General features: G+C 49.3%; 1 protein-coding gene and 1 long non-coding RNA gene across 6 annotated transcripts in view; one reads left to right on the forward strand and one right to left on the reverse strand.

Moving 5' to 3' along the window:
• The window catches only part of SNX29 (sorting nexin 29), a 493450-nt gene that overhangs the window by 355169 nt on the left and 119953 nt on the right, over positions 1 to 18328 (reverse strand). For all 5 annotated transcript variants that reach the window (XR_006708071.1, XR_006708072.1, XM_045460338.1 and 2 more), the window contains exon 13: positions 16957 to 17085. Coding sequence is in view for 3 of the 5 variants with exons in the window: in XM_045460338.1 (XP_045316294.1) it covers positions 16957 to 17085 (129 nt within the window). In the remaining 2 variants the exon portion in view is untranslated. The remainder of the gene's footprint in view (positions 1 to 16956; positions 17086 to 18328) is intronic.
• Positions 1899 to 4283, forward strand: LOC123588929. Its single transcript, XR_006708073.1, has 3 exons — positions 1899 to 2011; positions 2806 to 2891; positions 4130 to 4283. It is a non-coding gene; the product is annotated as an uncharacterized LOC123588929 (long non-coding RNA).

Genomic DNA, 18328 nt, shown 5'->3' on the forward strand with positions numbered 1-18328 from the left:
GGACAGCATCTGTTCAGGGAGCTGTGGCCACGTTTGTTCATCTCCAGGCCGGACACAGTCAGCAGTTACAGCGGCCCTTGTGCGGCACACAAAGAGCCCGGGGAAGGCCCTGCTGGCCGCTGCTCTGGAGGTGCTGGCTCGCCCCACCTTCTGCAGGAGCAACTTGAGGTCCTCAGAAGGGAGGCACCTGGGGCTTGCAGCACACAACCTGCAGGCTCCCCCAACAGTCCTCCTGTGAAGCCCGGGGCGCAACCCGCCAGGCCGCACGGTCTACTCTCCGGATACCGGGAGGCCAAACCTTGAAATGACCACCCGTCGGGGTCCTGACTTCCCAATCTGTAACCCGGTTTCCCAGCCCGAATGTGGGAGCGGAGGATTCAAAATCTCATTTGGGACCTCCTCTTAATGGGAGAGAGTTACAGAAACCAACGATGCTACTCTGCGTGCCCTACAGAGTATTATTCTGTAAATAATCACTATAATACATTACAAGGTAGTTATGTTTATAATATATAAAATTATACTGATATAAAAACAGTATTATTATGTAAATAGTAACTATAATATATTGCCAGATAAATATATTTATAATATATAAAATAATACACTATTACGTAAATAATAATTAGCATGGCTTTTTCTGAGGGCCTGACCTACCTGTGCCAACATTATGAGTACCAAAAAAAAAAAAAAAAAGACAAAGGGAAGGCCAACTCCCTTTATGAGTCCTCCCTACAAGAGGTGAGTGCTCCTGGCTCCCAGGCCACACAGTGCAAAGGCGCTGTGCTCAATAATCGTCCACTCATGTAACAAGTGCTGGCTGAACGGCTCAAGTGCCAGGCACTGGGGGAACAGAACAGCCAAGCGGGCCTGGGCCGAGCCCTAGGTGGCACACATCCGTGAGTGGAAGGAGGTCTACATCAAACAAGAACACTAAGAAATGTCCAAGGACAGACAGTGTGAATAAGTTTAAAACCAGGAGGGAGTTTGACCTCAACCATGGCAAATTCTTACTAGACACGTCACCAAAGGCCCGAAAACAAAAGCAAAAATGAACGATTGCGACTTCATCAAAATAAAAAGCTTCTGCACAGGGAACAATCAACAAAACCAAAAGGCAGACTCGAGCATGGGAGAAGACATTTTAAAAAGACCTATCTGATAAAGGGTTAGTACCCAAAATCTACAAATAATTTACCAAACTCGACACCCAAAAAACAAACAACCCAGTTAAGAAATGGGCAGAAGACATCAACAGACAGTTTTGCAAAGACGACATCCAGATGGCTAATAGACACATGATAAGATGCTCAACGTCACTCACCATCAGGAAATACAAATCAAAACCATGATTAGATACCACCTCACACCTGTCAGAACGGCTAAAATTAACACAAGAAGCAACAGGTGTTGGTGAGGCTATGAAGAAAGGGGAACCTCTTGCACGGCTGGGAGGAATGCAAACTGGCAAAGAGTGTGGAGGTTCTTCAAAAAAAACCCTGAAAATAGAACTACCCTATAATCCAGCAACTACGCCATCAGGTATTTGCCTAACGGATACAAAAATACAGAGTTGCACCCCGATGTTTACAGCAGCGTGAACAATAGCCAAACTACGCACCGGCCACAATGTCCATCAACTGACGAAGGGATAAAGAAGATGCGGGAGGGGGGCGCCTGGGTGGCGCAGTCGGTTAAGCGTCCGACTTCAGCCAAGTCACGATCTCGCGGTCCGTGAGTTCGAGCCCCGCGTCGGGCTCTGGGCTGATGGCTCAGAGCCTGGAGCCTGTTTCCGATTCTGTGTCTCCCTCTCTCTCTGCCCCTCCCCCATTCATGCTCTGTCTCTCTCTGTCCCAAAAATAAATAAACGTTGAAAAAAAAAAATTTAAAAAAAAGAAGATGCGGGAGGTATACATACACAGACTATACAGGGGACTATCACTCAGCCATCGAAAAGAATGAAATCTTGCCATCTGCAATGACGGAGCTAGAGTATACGATGTGAAGCAAAGTAAGTCTGTCAGACAAAGATAAATACCGCATGATTTCACTCTTACCTTGAACTTAAGAAACAAAACATGTGGACATACGGGAGGGTGTAGGAAACAAACCAGGAGAGACTTCAAGATGGAGAACAAAGGGAGTTGAAGGATGGGGGTGCGTGGGGATGGGCTAGAAGGGGGAGGAGCTCTAAGGAGGCCCTTGTGGTGAGGAGCACTAGGTGTTGCGTGTAAATAATGAACCGCTCAGTTCTACTCCTGAAACCAATATTACCCTTACATTAACTGTAGTTTAAATAAAATTTTGAAGAAAAAAAAAAAAAAAACAATAAGAAAGCATAAGACCAGGAGGGAGGGAGAGAAGAGGTTAGGAAAGGGAGATACGCCTTCTTAGACGAGGCTGCCCTCTCTTCAGAAACCAGGCAGAGCAGCGGCCGTGCCAAGACCTAGGGGGGCAACGTTCCAGGCAGAAGGAACAGCAAAGACCCCCAGTAGGCAGGCTCAGGCCAGATGGTGCAGGGTTTGCAGGCCACGGTAAGGAGGCAAGATTTTTTTTCCTGAGTGCACAGAGTTTGAATCGGGAGAATGGCGTGAGCAGATTTACACTTTTCAAAGTAAAATCAGAATAGATTCAACGAAGTCACTGTAAGAATTTGAGACAACCAGTATCTTTGAATTTAGAAACTAGAGGATACCAAGAGATCGCTGGTATTTGTATTAAATGTGACTAATAGCGCTGCATATGGCTACGTTTCTCCCTCCGAGTCCTTATCTGTTAGAGATTTATACATAACCAGTTTTACAGGTGACGTGGTATCTAGAATTTAAAGTACTCCAGCACAACCCCAAGCAGTCAGTGAGGAGGAACAGGCAAGACAAGAGTGACAGCATGTGAGTAACTGCTGGGCACCTGGGTGGGAGGTTTGACTCTTCTAAGTATTTGAAAAAATGCCTCCATAAAAAAGTTAAGAAACATGAGGAAGCAGATATCCCAAGTTTCACCGTACAGCCTTGTGGCAGAGAAAGGCAGAGCCCTCTTGGCCCGGTTCAGGTCCTCTGAAAGCCAAGGCCACGTCCTGATGAGCAGCCCACCCGGGCAGAAAATCCCCGCCACATCTCCCCCCACCACCCCACCCCTGCCCACAACCGCAGTGCATCCCTCTGCAAAAAACAAACAAAATCAAAAAAAAAAAAACACATCTCTTGACCAGGTGAACAATTTCCAACTCAGATAAAAGAGTCAAAACACATGAGCCTCAACATGCACAAAGGAGCCCAAATCACAAGCTGTGACTGCCCTGGTGACCCAGGGGCAACCTCCTCCTTGTGGGCTTAGGGCCTGCTGACATGACGACCACCATCATCACAAAGGGGTGCAGGACCGCACACCCGACTTCGGGATGTGATCACGGGGCAGTGATGAGCTCGGCAGCTGGGGCCTCATGCCATCACGGGCACAGGGCTGTAACGTTTCCATGCTGCCTCACTCTCCCAAAGACCAGGCACTAGGAAGGGTGCTCAGGCAGGAAATGCACATCGCAGAGAAAACACTGGGGCAGCAATGACCCGGGTGGGAGATGGTCTTCTGCCTGGAGGAGCTCCTCAAGTCCTTCATCTACGGCTTGTTCAGCCTCCCCTCACCCCCAGGAAATGGTGTCTGCTGGGCAGACAGACCCTAATCCAGTACGGGACAGGCAGCACCACACCCCTCAGTGCTGACCCACCATGGTCTCACCCACCGTGTCTTCTCTCTGGAAACGCCAGCCCTACCTAGACGTGGCCACCGCCACCTCTTGCCCGAATGGCTCCAGTCTACACTCAGGCCTCTAAGACCGGCCTGGTCCCATCCAGTCCTCCACAGGGCGTGGCACAGGGAACGACGCACAAAACAGACCTGATCAATTACTCTCCTTCTTAAGGGCCTTGGCCAGTTCCCCACCATTCACAGAACCAGGGCCAAACTCTTCACTGGGACCTTGGGAATCTGTCTCCGCTTCGCTCTTCCAGAACCTTCCGTAGTCATTCCCCAAACACACGCTGGACTCTAGCAGTCCGCGCTGTGGCCATCCCAAGCTACCTGCAGCTTTCTTCAACCTAACAGCCGTGTCTGTGCCTCTCTCCCCTTACAGCGACTCTTCTCCCTGCCCAGCATGCCATTCTGTGAGCTTCTGGAACACAGAGACCACGTCTGTCACACTTGGACCCCTGGAATCTAGACACCACAAAACAAGCTAAGATGGTGATCAAGATGATGGGAGAATACAGATTCCTTTGCCAAAGACACCCTGCCACGTTTCTTTATCCCATCATCTCCTTCAATCCTTGCCATCATGCGTGAAAATGCTCTAGATTATCACCCTTTTATAGACTTTTAAAAATTGAGGCTCACAGAGGTAAAGTGACTTTACCCAAGGTCACACGGCTAATGCACTAAGCCGGTGCTTAGTACAAAGATTTGAGCCAAGGTCTGACTCAAAAGCCATCCTGCTCAGCACCTTGGGGGCAAGTGAATATACCACTGACCACAAAAAGCAACCTCACCGTTGTATGTAACAAAAGTGACCTCTTCCAATGCAGGAGGCCTACACGCAGGGCACTGAGCACAGACCACAATCTGCCCTCCAAAATATCAACTCTTCCCTTCCACAGTCTGTCTGGGGTGACGAGGTACCCTACTAAAAACAAGTATTTTTTACCATCCCGAACAGAAACAGTTCAGGCCACTTAAATATAAGAAACTTTTCTGAGTGGTGGGTGACCTCCTTAAAACAAGTCAGAACGGTTTTGTTTTTTTCCCCCTTTCCCTGCTTCATCCTTCCTGCTGCACAGAATGCAGATATAACGGCTAGGGATCCAGCAGCCTTCTTAGACCATGACAGGACCTTAGAAAGGTAAGCCAAACTCAGCAGAGCAATATAAAGGAAACTGACTGATACACACTTGCTCTTTCAAGAAATTTCTGAGCTCTATCACGTGCCAGGCTTTGTGTAGGCCCCTAAGAAAGATCAGTCAACAAAGGAGACCAAGGTCCCTGCCCTCGTGAGGCTTGCAACTTAAGGAAAAAAAAAGGAGCTGGACTGCACATCGTAACAGGGCTAAGGGGAAAAAAAGCAAGTAAGGGGGACTGAGAAGACAGGGAAGGAGAGGGATCCCACTGGGAAATTTGACAGACAAATGTTTTTAGTCCATGAAGAGAAAAACACGATCCAAAAAGACGCCCTTCACTTAGTGCTCGGTGAAGCCCCCTGGGTTCACCGTCGAGTGGAGAAGAGGTGTAGAGGCCACGTGTGGTTTCAGCCCCACGAGGCAGCAGCAACAAGGCGCAACCAGACTGAAAGGCCAACCTCTTTCCACTCTAGGTAATCATTTACAATGTGCCTTTTCAGCATGGTTCTCGATGGAGTTTTATTAAAGCTCAGGAGGTGGTGTTCCAGGACCCCCGCCCTCCAACTGCGCGGCCCTGCTCTCCGTGAGGCTGCATTTGGAGCGCTGGAGACAGACCATGTTCGAAGAAACAGTTCTCCCGCTTAAAAGGTTTCTGCGAGGGTCATTGGGCCACAGGAGCCGTGTGGCGGGAGCGGAGCGTCTGACGCGTCTGTACGTTGTGTCTGGGACCCAGCCTGAACTCAGTTGACTGAGCAAATAAGCTTCGCCACCTTCCACAAGCCCTCGACTTGACGGCTGTCGCTCTTTAAACCGCATTCCTGCCGCTGCCAAGAATATCTCCCCTCTGCTGAGCTTCCTGTTGTTCCCCTCCCCGGCTCCAAAATAACAAGGCGCTGCTTGGCAGTGATGTCACTGTCACTGTCACCGCCTGCAGGGCATCCACATGCCAGCTATATTTAAGACCCAGGCTTCACGCGCGGGGACATGGAAATTGCCACCTCGTGAACCATACCGGAAAGGCAAGGCTTGAAAATTTCTCTACGGATAACCAGGTTACAAACTCTGCCTCTCCCCAGGCAAACAGGCCAGGGTGTTTCTTCTGGGCTCCAGCTTCTGGGGTCAGCCAGGTCCGACTGGGGCCTTTCAACCACTTCCCTCGAGTAGCACAGACGCTGACACTCGCTCGGGGGAGCCGCTCTCTCTTCTGATTGTTCTCCCTTCCCCGGCTCTGCTTCGGTTTCCCCTCAAAACCCTTCTGTTATTTTTATTGACTCCTGCAGACCTCTCTCCTGACTTCTCATTAGAAAATGCAGCAAATGGAACGTTAATGAATGGTAAGCGCGTTCCCCTCCTCCGTGGATAATCATCGTGACCTTTTAATCAGAGTTCTATCACAGTTACTGGTTTGGGTAATTTTTTTTTATCTCCTGCTCCTGTGCTCTGGTGGGGAAAGTGATGGGCTGCAACAATGTTTCAGACACAACCTTCTCCCCATTCCCTTGGCAGCTGCGGATTTTTTCTGCATCTTGATGAACCGCCCAAATCCATGTTTGGCGCACATTTTGCGGGGAACATCTGGCACCGACTGCTAATGGCGCTAACGCCTAGCCGTTCGACGTGGGCACGTGCTGCAAAATGCAGCTGTTCGTGCAAATATACCTTGCTGCTTCCTCCCCCTAAAAATTTTAGTTCATCAACAAAACCGGAGTCTTTGATTGGGTTCTAGAAGCTTTAGAGAAAATAAACAAGCACGTGGCTTTCTCCCTTGTACGTGATTTTGCTCTAACAGATGCCACGATGCTCCAGTTCCTCTCTTCCGGTCCCTGATTTTCATACGGAAAAAGTATCTAGGAAACTCACATGGGTCATGGCATTGTGAAAGGAGGGTGAAAGAACCTTTAGGACCGTCCACCTTGCACGGTGTTTGAGAAGGTTGTCTCATCATTTTGGGTTCAGGTGTTAACACGTTTGGCTTCTTCATTTTTCTATCTGGGGAAAGGATGATCCCCATGTCTCTACTTCCTAAAGAAAAATCAGCTGGAAAATCATCTGTGCCAAATACACCTTCAACTTCTGCACTCTGAGAAGCAGGAGCTGAGAGGAGAAGGTTATTAAACCGGCTGAAGCTCTCTGGGTGGATCCTCCTGCCTCACGCTGGAGCCAGAGCAACCCAGGACTGGGGCCATTAACACATTCCTATCCTTTGCCCAGCGATCCTTTTCCTGCCCATACACACAGAGGAAAGAAGTTGAGAGAGGCGAAAACAAGCGAGACACAAGGCTATAATCTCAGAAAACCAGAAGCGGCCGAACACTGGCCCATGTGGAAACTATTCGGTCAGATATGGCGGCCTCCTTTATAGCCTTCACAAAGGGCAAAGAGGCAGGCCCTCCACCTATCACCAAGGGGCTATCAGGTGACACCTCCTTCCTGGGAAGGACTTTGGCCCTATGGAGCAAGGGCCTTTACAGATACCTTCTAACATCGAAACTCAGCTTCTAGAAGTCTAAGGACTTTAAAGAGCTTTACCAAAAAATACATTAGTAGAAATCCTACTCCTACAGTGGAGGGGGGTGGTGTGGGTGTTGGAAAAGAGTGGAGAGAAATGGTTAAGGAAATAGTGTGAGAAACAAGGCCAAAGCCAAACAGACTTCCACACGGCCTCTGAAAGGGATGCCCACAGAAGTGAACAGCGTGAGGAAACCTGCATGATGGGATGCTAATTGCTTTTCAAAGCAGACCAACTTGCAGATTCAGAATGATGTGAATTATGTAAAATGAATACATACATAAGATGAATTGGGATAAAGGGCCTCATCAGTAATAAATAAAAGACATGAACGGTAATTGCGTCCAGAGGATTTTCTTCTTTAAACCTCTCTTAGTCTCAGACTTAAGGACTACAATTTGTACATTTTTATATTCTTGGGGGAGGGGGAGATCTCTAAACATAATTGGAAGTCTACAGAGAAGCGCAAGAAAATGTTATTAAAAAATGCACGCACACACTGATGGTGGTAGAACCAGGTACAAATCGTACTGAAATGGACTAAGTGGGGAGAACATCGTGAGGCTGGTGTTGGGAGATTTGGGATGCTCTTTTCCATTTCAGCATATGGTACTTTTACAATTTAAAGGTGATTTAACAAAAAAAAAAAAAAAAAAAAAAGCATGGAAACCAGAGCTTTCTCAAGAACTCTCCAGCTGCCTAGTCACGGCAGAATCCTGCCCTGGCATCCCACCTGCATGCATCTGAACATGAAAGCATCCAATTCCACATCAAAGGAGCAAATCAAGCCGCAGGATGCTGGGCTCATGCTAAAAGCTCAAATGCAGATCCTTCAAAACCCACCAAAAGCAAACCTACATGGTATTCTCATCATTAGCTTAAAAATAAAAGCCAAAGCAAAATGGCAAATGGGAATGGTAAATCATTCTTGTAGTGGATCAAAGTATTCTAGTTTTCAAACTGCAAACAAGAGGTGCCTGGGTGGCTCAGTCGGTTGAGCGTCCGACTTCGGCTCAGGTCATGATCTCACGGTTCATGAGTTCAAGCCCCACATGCGGCTTTGGGCTGACAGCTCAGAGCCTGGAGCCTGCTTCGGATTCTGTGTCTCCTTCTGTCTCCCCCTGCCCCTCCCCAACCCCTGGTCTGTCTCTCTCTCTCTCTCTCTCAAAATTAAATAAACATTTAAAAAAAAAAAACCTGCAAACAAAACTAACTCCAGCTTTGGCGCTGAAAGAAACAAACAACAAAAAAAAAAAAAACAATCACAAGACCCTTGAGCTTTCTACAAGCCCAGATGGTTTCAGAGAACTACCCCTTTCACATCCCTACTGCTTAGAGTGTGGGTCAGGAACCCAAGGCATCAACAGCACCAGGAGCTTGTGAGAGACACCTGCTGACAGGCCCCACCCAGCCATGATCGCCATGGGCACTGGTGGAGACATTCGGATTTGAGGAAGGCTGCTCTAAACCTCTACCACCACCAGCCACCTTGGCTACACCCTGGAATTACTTACTGGGGCAGGGTGGGTTTTGCTGCCAGTGATTTGGACGTAATTGGTCTGGAGGGGCAGCGTGGACAGGTTTTTCCTAGGGGATGGGGCGGGGGGAGCTCTGGGAGGGTTGGGTAGACACAGTTTTCAAAGCTCCCCTGGTGAATGTAATATACAGCCAAGTCTAAGCGAGGCATTTAGCACTTCAACCCCAAGAATTCTTTATTAGAAAGTTAGTTACATCTGAGCAACATCAGGCTAGATTAACTCCAGACAATGACTCTTTGCAAGCTTGGACGGAGGCATAATTTACTTCCACGAAAACACTAACGACCACGGCTGGCTTCTCCTAAGTACTTACTCAGGGTACTCACTGCGCTTAGCCCTCTTCATTCATTAGCTCTTGAATAGTATCTGTAAGAGTGAGAAGATTATCCCAGTTTTCTACATGAGAAGCATTAGGGGTACAATTACCACCCGAAATCACACAATACAAGTGGCCAAAGTACTTGCACGACCTTCAGACGGAGTTTCTCACTCACCTTACCCTACTCTTGACCTTGAGAAGAAGGGCTCCAATGCAAGACTTGCCCCAGACCATTACACTACGCTTCCCGCTAAGAAGGGCCAAGTCTACTGGAATACAAGCAAAAATGTCAGCCAAAAGGTTAAAATCTTTACATACATACGTATGTATACATACAGACATATATATGAAGATATCTATATATCTGCCCCTCCATTGTCACACCTACAGGTTACAGCCAGCTGCATCTGGTCTCTGACTCCATCCTTCACTGAATTTCGGAAGCATTAAACTTCAGGAAACCGGCTCCCCCTGACCATCTTGTCTCCAGCCCCGACGTGCGCGTCTTCTACTCCTCCCTGCTCCACCCCATGCACTTAACTCTCCTTGGCTGCTCCGGGGTAAGTCATACAGGACTGTCAGCCGCTGACAAGGGCTTGTGGAGGATGACGAAGAGCACACCTTATTCAGCTAATGCGACTCAGCCAAGTATAAGAGCCAGCGACCTTGGGGAAAGCAAGCTTCGTGTTCAAGGGGAAGTGAGGGACAAGAGCACCAGAGTAGGCTGGCACACACAGCGGGGGCTCCACAGAGAATTCAGTGTGGTCATGGTCTAGTTCTTGGCTAAAGACTCTCAAGGACTCAAGCAAGTGAAAATGGACCAGAAGGCTCCTCAACACCCAGTTCTGATGGCACATTTGCAAATGGCATTGGAATGCCTCCTAGAGGTGTGGACGTTGGTGTTTCTAAAGCCCCCCTGGTGACTATGGTGGGCAGGCGGGGGGGGGGGGGATGGGCAGAGACACCAGCAGTCCTGGTGGCCAAGGCAGCCCCACACCCTAGAGCAACCTACATCCCATTGTCCTTTCAAATGTCCTAGGACATGCGTGCAACGTTCATCTACAGCCTGAGTCTACAATTCATTTCACATACACACAACATACTAGTTTTTACCCAAGAATCCACCACGTACACTCTGCTCTGTCATTTTCTGTTCTTATCAAGAATGCCTGGTGATCTTCTTACTGTACTGCCTTTAAAACCAAATTCATGTGTTATAAGTAGGTGCAAGCACTCAACCACATCATGTTCTCCATCAAAGCCATGCCCGGCCAATAATATATTGAAATCTACCTTTTATTACAAGTTACTTTCCTCAGCTTTCTCCTTCATAGTAGTTAGGGAGTTATACTCAATTTTAAATAATTAGCTCCCATCCATAGGTTATTGTAACTGTGCATTTCATTGCAGTAAAGGGGACCTTATCAAAAATTTTTTCCCAAATATTTATTTTAAAAAAAGAATAGAGATTCTTCTAGAGCCTGAGAACCCCAAGTCCACAAGATTCGGTGACTGCTGACGAGGTCAAATTATCACTGGACATTAAGATCCAACCAAGGAAAGACAGAAAAGAGGACGTAGGACCTGCGTGTGACCTTCTCAACGCTGACTATTGGACTCTTGGGATTAAAAACGTCATCAGTGTGGGTAGGGCGGCACCTATATGATGAGCACTGGGTGCTGTATGTCAGTGATGAATCACTGAATTCTACTCCCAAAATGACTATCGCACTGTATGTTAACTAGAATTAAAATAAAGACTTGCTGAGACAAAACAAAACCATCAATGCCTTCAGATGGACGTTGAAGACACATTTCTGTCCTTTTCCACAAAAAGCATATTCATCTCATTTTTCGAATTTAACAATGAGAAAAAGGCAGAGACAGACTTAGGGCAGAAAGAGATTTAAAGCCTTCACAGAAAGCCAATCAAAGTCTCCCAGGGGACAGCGAGTGGAATGACAGGATCGAGGCTCCCAAGATCCTCATCCAGCCTTCCCTTACAGATGGTGTAGTACAGTTCTGGCCCACCAACAGGACACTGTCACAGCAGGCAACTACTCAGCAGCCCCACAGAGACCAATAAAGGGACGCTGGGCACACGGGGCGGCAAAAATCACACCGGGAGGAGCTGAAGGTCAAGGGAAGGCCAGTGAGAGGCCAAAGGCTCTGAGGTACTCACTGCAGAGAGAAGCTGGGATAAGGGAAGAACCCGCAAGCTCTTGTCCTAGCCTCGGCATCTGTAGCCACCCATGGCCAATGCGCCAGCTAAGAAGAAATGAGGGACCACGTAGTGAACGTTTACAAGGAGCCTGGAGCTCTGCTCAGGGCTTGAGGAGCAAAAAAGCTCATGTCCTCGTCCCCACCAACTTAGGCCAAAGTGCAACAGACAGGATTTATCTGCCCGTCGCCGCATGGCAGTCAATCATGGCCTTCTGCTCGCTGCTGCCCACAACAGGCCCAGTGGAGTCGAAGATGTTCCACCTGGACATCAGGACAGAGTCTCTTCTCTTCAGATCCCGCACGAGGCTTGGCGTTAGCAGAGGCCCTCTTTACTGCTACGTGCCAAGACCCTGCCCAAGAACACTAACAGAGAGGACACGGGGCCAAGGGCAGAGCGAGGACCTCCCAAGAGAACCCGGGTCCTGAAGAGAGGGACCGGTCACATCAACATAAAATTGCCCTGCTGATCCAAGCTAGTTTGGTTTCGGTTCCTACAGCCAAAAGCTTAGTGACATTGGTTAAGATTATCATGCACCAGTTCACAGACAGGGAAAGGGAGACGTGAGGATGTGCGAGGTGGCCCAGCCAGGGGAAGGGTCGCTGCGCTGCTTCCCCAGCCAAGGGTCAGACACAGCCCTGGCACGCCAGCCATCACTACGACACATCACACAGCGTCCTGCTTTTCGTCCTCCCACGGGAGGCAGGGAGAGGACCCAGGCACACCCACCACCTCTTCCATTTTCAATAGACGAGGAACCAGAGGCTCCGAAGCATAAAGGGAATGGCTTCATCACACAACCAGCTACACGTTCTTGTTTGCACACCAAACGTCCTGAACAGGAGGTAAAGGTGTGACCAAGAGTAATAGTGGGGCTGGTGCTGACGGAACACAGGAAGACAAGGCCTTGAGCAGGGCTCCGTCAACCCACCGGGTTCTCCTCAGGACATGGCCTTCACAGTCATGACCAGATGCACGTCTCTTCATGGACCTGACAGGTTCATGGTTAAGGCAGCGATTTTACTTAGGTATGGAGGAAACACAACTCACTCCAATCCGCCATTTTCCAAAAAAAGAAGCCTGGTCAGGTAGGACTCGGGATTTTTAACAGAGAAGACCAGTTACAAAGAGGCCCAAGTAACAGAAGGAACGTATTAGTTCATGTAACTGCCAAGTCCAGAAGAACAACAGCTTCCGGAAAGGCTGGATCCAGGAGCTCGAGGTCTATCATTAGAACCTGCCAGGTTGTCTCCATTTTTCACTGTGTTGTTGCCATTTGGGGTCAGGATCTTCCCACATAGCAGCAAAGACTGCACCCAACAACTCCTGGCTTATAGTATAACCTTCTCAAGAAGGCCCTCAAGAAGACCTCATCAACCTGGCTACATGACCTTCTGTGAGCCAATCACAGGGACCAGGAAACAGAACAAGCCGGCTGCCCAGGCCTGGTCCACCTACCCTGCTCTGGAACCCAGCTGGGCAGTGGTAGGGTCGTTTCCACCGAATCACACACAACGGGAACGAAGACCCACACCCACCAAGAAAGACTGGGATAGGGTCTACCCCAGGGGGTGAAAGAATCCTGGTGGGCATGGAGGGCAGCCTCCAAACTGACCCCCAATGACCCCTGCCTCGTGGTCATCACATTCATGTGTAGACTCCTCCCACACTCAACCAGGGTTGATCATTGGGACCACAGAGAACAGGGAACCTGATAGGGTCTCACTCCCAACATTAGGTTGCAAGAGACACCGTGGCTTCCGGGTGGGGGAGGTGCTCTCACTCTCTGCTTACTCACTCCGGGAAGCCAGCTGCTGTGTTGTGAGCAGTTCTACTCGAGAGGCCCTTCAGGCAGGAACACAGGCCTCTCACCAGCGGCCACACGAGTGAGCTCGGAAGCAGACCCTCGAGTCCCAGCCAAGCCATCAGAGGACTGCAGCCTTGTGATCGACTCTGACGGACCACCTCCCAGCTGAGCCATTCGCAGATTCCCAACCCACGAGAATTGTAGAGGACCCTGGTTTTGCGTTTTAAACGGCCAAGCTTAGAAATAAATTTTTTTACACAGCAAAAGCTACCTAATAAAATGAGCCTCAACAGACAACAGGCCAGCAAGCGTCCAACAACCCAGGTCACTTGCTTCTCTCCCAGGCAGTTCTCACGGAAAGGTCTTCTTCCTGTGAACACCTGTATCATCACTTGAGCGTTCTTAATTCAGTAGGAAGGGAGGCAATCATTTAGGGAAGGAGATTCACATGCCCTGACGTGCTGCTGACAGTAAATACGTCCACCTCAGGACTGAGCAGCGGCTTGGGGCCCTAAAAGCACTGGGCTGGTTTAATGACCTTGTTCTTGGCTGAGCCACAACAGCACCAAGGAAAGCCATTAATTTTGAGCAAAAAGGAATGTGATAAAATGCTGGATTTGTTCTGGGGTTTTTCACTTGTGCAACCACACTCAGAGCCAGTAAAACACACATCCACACGAACACCCTGAGTACTCCAATATAGACAGCAGAAATAATTTCACTTCTTAGGGTCTGAAAGAGCCTAGCATTTAATTCTTTCTGCACCACGGCCATTAAAATTTAGGTTTTGATCAGGTAAGGTTTCGTAGTAATGTAATTATTGTACTAAAGAAAAATGATGGTAACATTTACTGAGCATTTATGAGGCACATTTACTGAGCCGACATATGGGTTCTCATTTAATCCTGCAACAACGGTGAGGTACAGGATTTTCTTATCCTCATCTGACAGCTAAGAAAACAAGGAATTTAAGGAGCACCTGGGTGGCTCAGTCAGTTAAGAGTTTGACCTTGAAGGGAGTCTGGGTGGCTCAGTAAAGCATCCGACTTCGGCTCAGGTCACCATCAGGTGGTTTGTGGGTTTGGGCTCCACGTCGGGCTCTGTGCTGACGGCTCAGAGCCTGGAGCCTGCTTCGGATTCTGTGACTCCCTCTCTGTCTGCTCCTCCCCCACTCTCTCTCTCTCTCTCTCTCTCTCTCAAAGATAAATAAACATAAAAAAAAAAGAGTCTGACTCTTGAATTCAGCTCAAGTGATGATCCCAGGACTATAGGATCGAATCCCATGTTGGGCTCTGCACTGAGCATGGAACCTGCTTAAGATCCTGCCTTCCTCTCTCCCTCCCTTCCTTCCAGTCACACCCTCTCTTTTTAAAAAAAAAAAATTTTTTTTAGTGTTTATTTATTTCCGAGGCAGAGAGAGACAGAGCATGAGTGGGGGAGGGGCAGAGGGAGAGGGAGACACAGAACCCAAAGCAGGCTCCAGGCTCCGAGCCGTCAGCAGAGAGCCTGATGCAGGGCTTGAACTCACAAACCATGAGATCAGGACTTGAGCAGAAGTCGGTCGCTCAACCGACTGAGCCACCCAGGTGCCCCCACTCATACCCTCTCTTAAGTGAAGGAGAAAAAAAAAAAAGCTTTTCTTTTCCACTCATGGGCTAAAATTCTCCCCAGAATTATCAGGTCCTGAAACACACTTACTGTAAAATACACCTAACCGCTTGTGTCTAGGGCCTCACGTCCTCTCAAGTACAATCATTTTGTCCTTTCTGTTGCATACGACCATCCTAGTTCGCAAATGAGGAAATGCACACTCATTCCCACTAAGAAATCACCCAGAAACACACAATCTGCAAGCGACGCAGCGGGGACTCCAGGCTAAGCCGACTTCTGGCACAATCCAAGAACGACCGAGAACAGAAGTCTGTCTGTGGCTCAGAACCAGAGTCTCTACAGACGCCAACCTTTATTGTAAGCAAACACAATGATACCACGGTTTCCTGGCGTGGCCAGGCTAAATGGTGGTCCAGGGGAGAAAACCTAGGACTGGACTCATCATAGTCCTTTAACTGTCGGATGCTCTTGAGAGGTCACCGTAGAACATGAAGATGTTCTAATTAGATACAGGATCATGGCACCAACTCTCGAGGACATGTATGTAACAACTCCATTAGTGCCACATCACCCAGCAGCACCAGGGCAGTAAATGCTGCTATCGGTTACCGAGCTCTGGACTCCCCTACATACCCAGACAACCCCACCTCCTGGTCTTATTTTTAATGTTTATTTATTTTGAGAGAGAGACAGAGAGAGCGCGCACGCACAAGCAGGGAAGGGGCAGAGAGAGCATGGGGAGAGAGAACCCCGAGCAGGCTCTGGGCTGTCAGGGCAGAGCCCGATGCAGGGCTCAAATTCAGGAACCGAACATGACCCGGAGCTGAAATGAAGAATCGGACGCTCAACCGACTGACCCACCCACGTGCCCCTGGTCTTATTTTCAAGTAGCTTTAAAGAACCACCAATGAACTGCTTATCTTACCTACAAAAGGCAACAAACCCAAACTCAAATGTCCAACAAATGGAGGTTATTTTCACGTGGGACATTAACTCAATGAAAGGCCACATCCGGGCATGTAAGTCATTAACATGAAACGGAAGTGGTTCGGAGAAGCAGACTGACAACGTGGAGTACCTAACGGTCTTTGCACGTGAACAAATTCCGGAAAATCCACATTTTTATCCGACTGGAGATTCTGAGTTTTCTTTAATAAAATATAAACTAAATCACAGCCAAGGAAATAAAACGGCTCTTTAACAAGAAGAGGCTTAACCTTACTCTTCATTAGGAAAACGCAGACGAAAATTCTGTCGGGGCCACTCTTTCCCGGTGATGTCGTCGGGGACCCACAGGGGGGACGCGGCCCCTTCGGGCCCAGAGGGGCTGGAGCAGGCCTCTTGGCTGCTGTTCCAGGGTACACGCTGGCCTGGCCTCCGAGGAGAGGGGAGGGGTGCCCTGCACTCACCTTAGAAAACTAGGGCACTTGGACCGAGCACTTCTACTTCTGGCAGTTTTTCCAAAAAATGTAGTCAGAGGAGGATCAAGTCACAAACGCAAATCACTGTGCCATTACTACAAACACCGTTACCAGCAAAGGGTCACAAACCACCTCCAATGGCTGGCAGTCGGCACGCGGGTCCGATGAACTCTGGCGCAGACCGAGAAACGTCACGAGCTTCCACACAGCCGGCAGGCCCCCGTGTACCCACACAGAACAAGCTGCGTGAGGCCAAGCGAGTGCACTGTACAATACACGACCACTTTTCATGAAGGGGGGAGGGAGGAGGGAGGAGGGAGGAGGAGGTGAAAAGAAGAAACGAAGTGGCCACACGGAGCTAAGGAGCGTCTCCAGAATCGCTCCCACGGCCCGCCTCCGGGGGGCCAGCGGGGCGGCTGGGGATCACTTAGCCCTACCTACTGCCCCTCGCGTTTTGAACCGTGGGCACACACATCATTCGGTACTTATGCAAAAAGTTACATGAAGGTTTCAAACACGCTGATTTCCGTTGGTTTCTTCCTTTTCTTTTTTTTTTTTTTCATCCCAAGCGCCAGTGAAGGCCGTGCCTGGGTTCTTACCCGGCCGCCGCCCACGCCCGCCTCTCGGGCCCTCCGCCCCCCTACCTTGCCAGCGCCTGGACCTTCGTGACGTGCCGCTCTTCCTGCTCAGCCACCTTCTTCTTCAACGCGTCGACCTCCTGCCGGAGCGCAGCGGAATGCTCCATCTCACCGTCGAGCAGGTTCCGCAAAGACCTGGGAAGAGGGGGCCCGATCCGTTCAGATGCCGTCGGCAGAGGCCACTGGGTCCACTGCACCAGAACACAGCTGTTTACGCAAGTCCTAACCCCTCCGTTTTCTCCAGGGGCCCCCGCAAACTGGAATCTCGCGTCAGGGTATTTACAGAGATCCCAAACTCGGCTTAAGGGCCTCAGAGTAAGGAGGAGGACGTGGCCCGGGATCCGTGCCCCCGACAGCCCGTAGGGGGGAGCCCATCAAGGGGAGACAAGGAGTTCAGAGAATCCCAGGCAAGCCCCTTTCAAGGCATCCCACCCAAAGGGGCGGCACGTTAAGGGAGACCATTTTGTGACAGTCACCCCAGAAAAGAGACAGGAGCGGGTACCAGGACAGACCACACGCGCCCTCTGAGACGTCCGTGAGGAATACCGACAGAGGCCCACCCTCAACTCCAAAGCTGCCCCAACGTACGCTGTAACCCTGTCCCCCTGCCATCTCCAGGTGAAAACGACAGATACGACGTTCTACGGAGCAGTCTAGTTAGACATCGTGTGGATACCGTTTCACACTATGTCTGGGAGCTCGCCCTCCAGAATACGTCCATTTGTTGGTCACCCTTGGTCTTGCAAAGCAAACAAGATGGCAGCTCTTCCAGAAATAACCACAGGTTGCCGCCGAGGACTGAGCCACACGTGGTTCTGATGGTCTCGTGGACCTCAAATGGCTTTTTCTGGCAAACATGTACTGACTTTGGGGCACCTAACATCCTAAATCTGTACACATGCCAGCTGATACCAGGATAGACGCACAGGGATGGCGGTGAGCTTGGCACGCACCTAGCCCCGTTGCTCATTCAACTCTGAGGCCTGTGTTCCTTCAGGGTTTTGAGAAAATTCCCTTCCTGGGGCCCGGAAGCCCCCAACACAAACATGGTGTGGTTTTGGTGTTTTTTTTCTGGAAAGGAGAAATTAACAGACAGGGACTATTTTTCTTCATAAGGTAAGACAAAACCTATGGCTTCTTGCAAGAGAACAGTTCCAGCTGCAGCAAGGAAAAACAATGCTCTAATGTCTACAAGCCCCTCCTTTTAAACTTATTTTAGTTGGAAAATCGTGCTGCCTAAAGATCTTTCAAAAAATTATCTTTTGTTTTTAGAAATCATGCTTGTTTGTTTTTATGGGTTTCCATACAGGATGGGGAAGAAGCTTGGGAAGCAGGGCCCAAGAGGAGGTTTAAAAAGGACAATTGTGATGGGTTGGCA

Source organism: Leopardus geoffroyi, chromosome E3 (genome assembly GCF_018350155.1).
Source record: "Leopardus geoffroyi isolate Oge1 chromosome E3, O.geoffroyi_Oge1_pat1.0, whole genome shotgun sequence".
Classification (NCBI taxonomy): Eukaryota; Metazoa; Chordata; class Mammalia; order Carnivora; family Felidae; genus Leopardus; species Leopardus geoffroyi.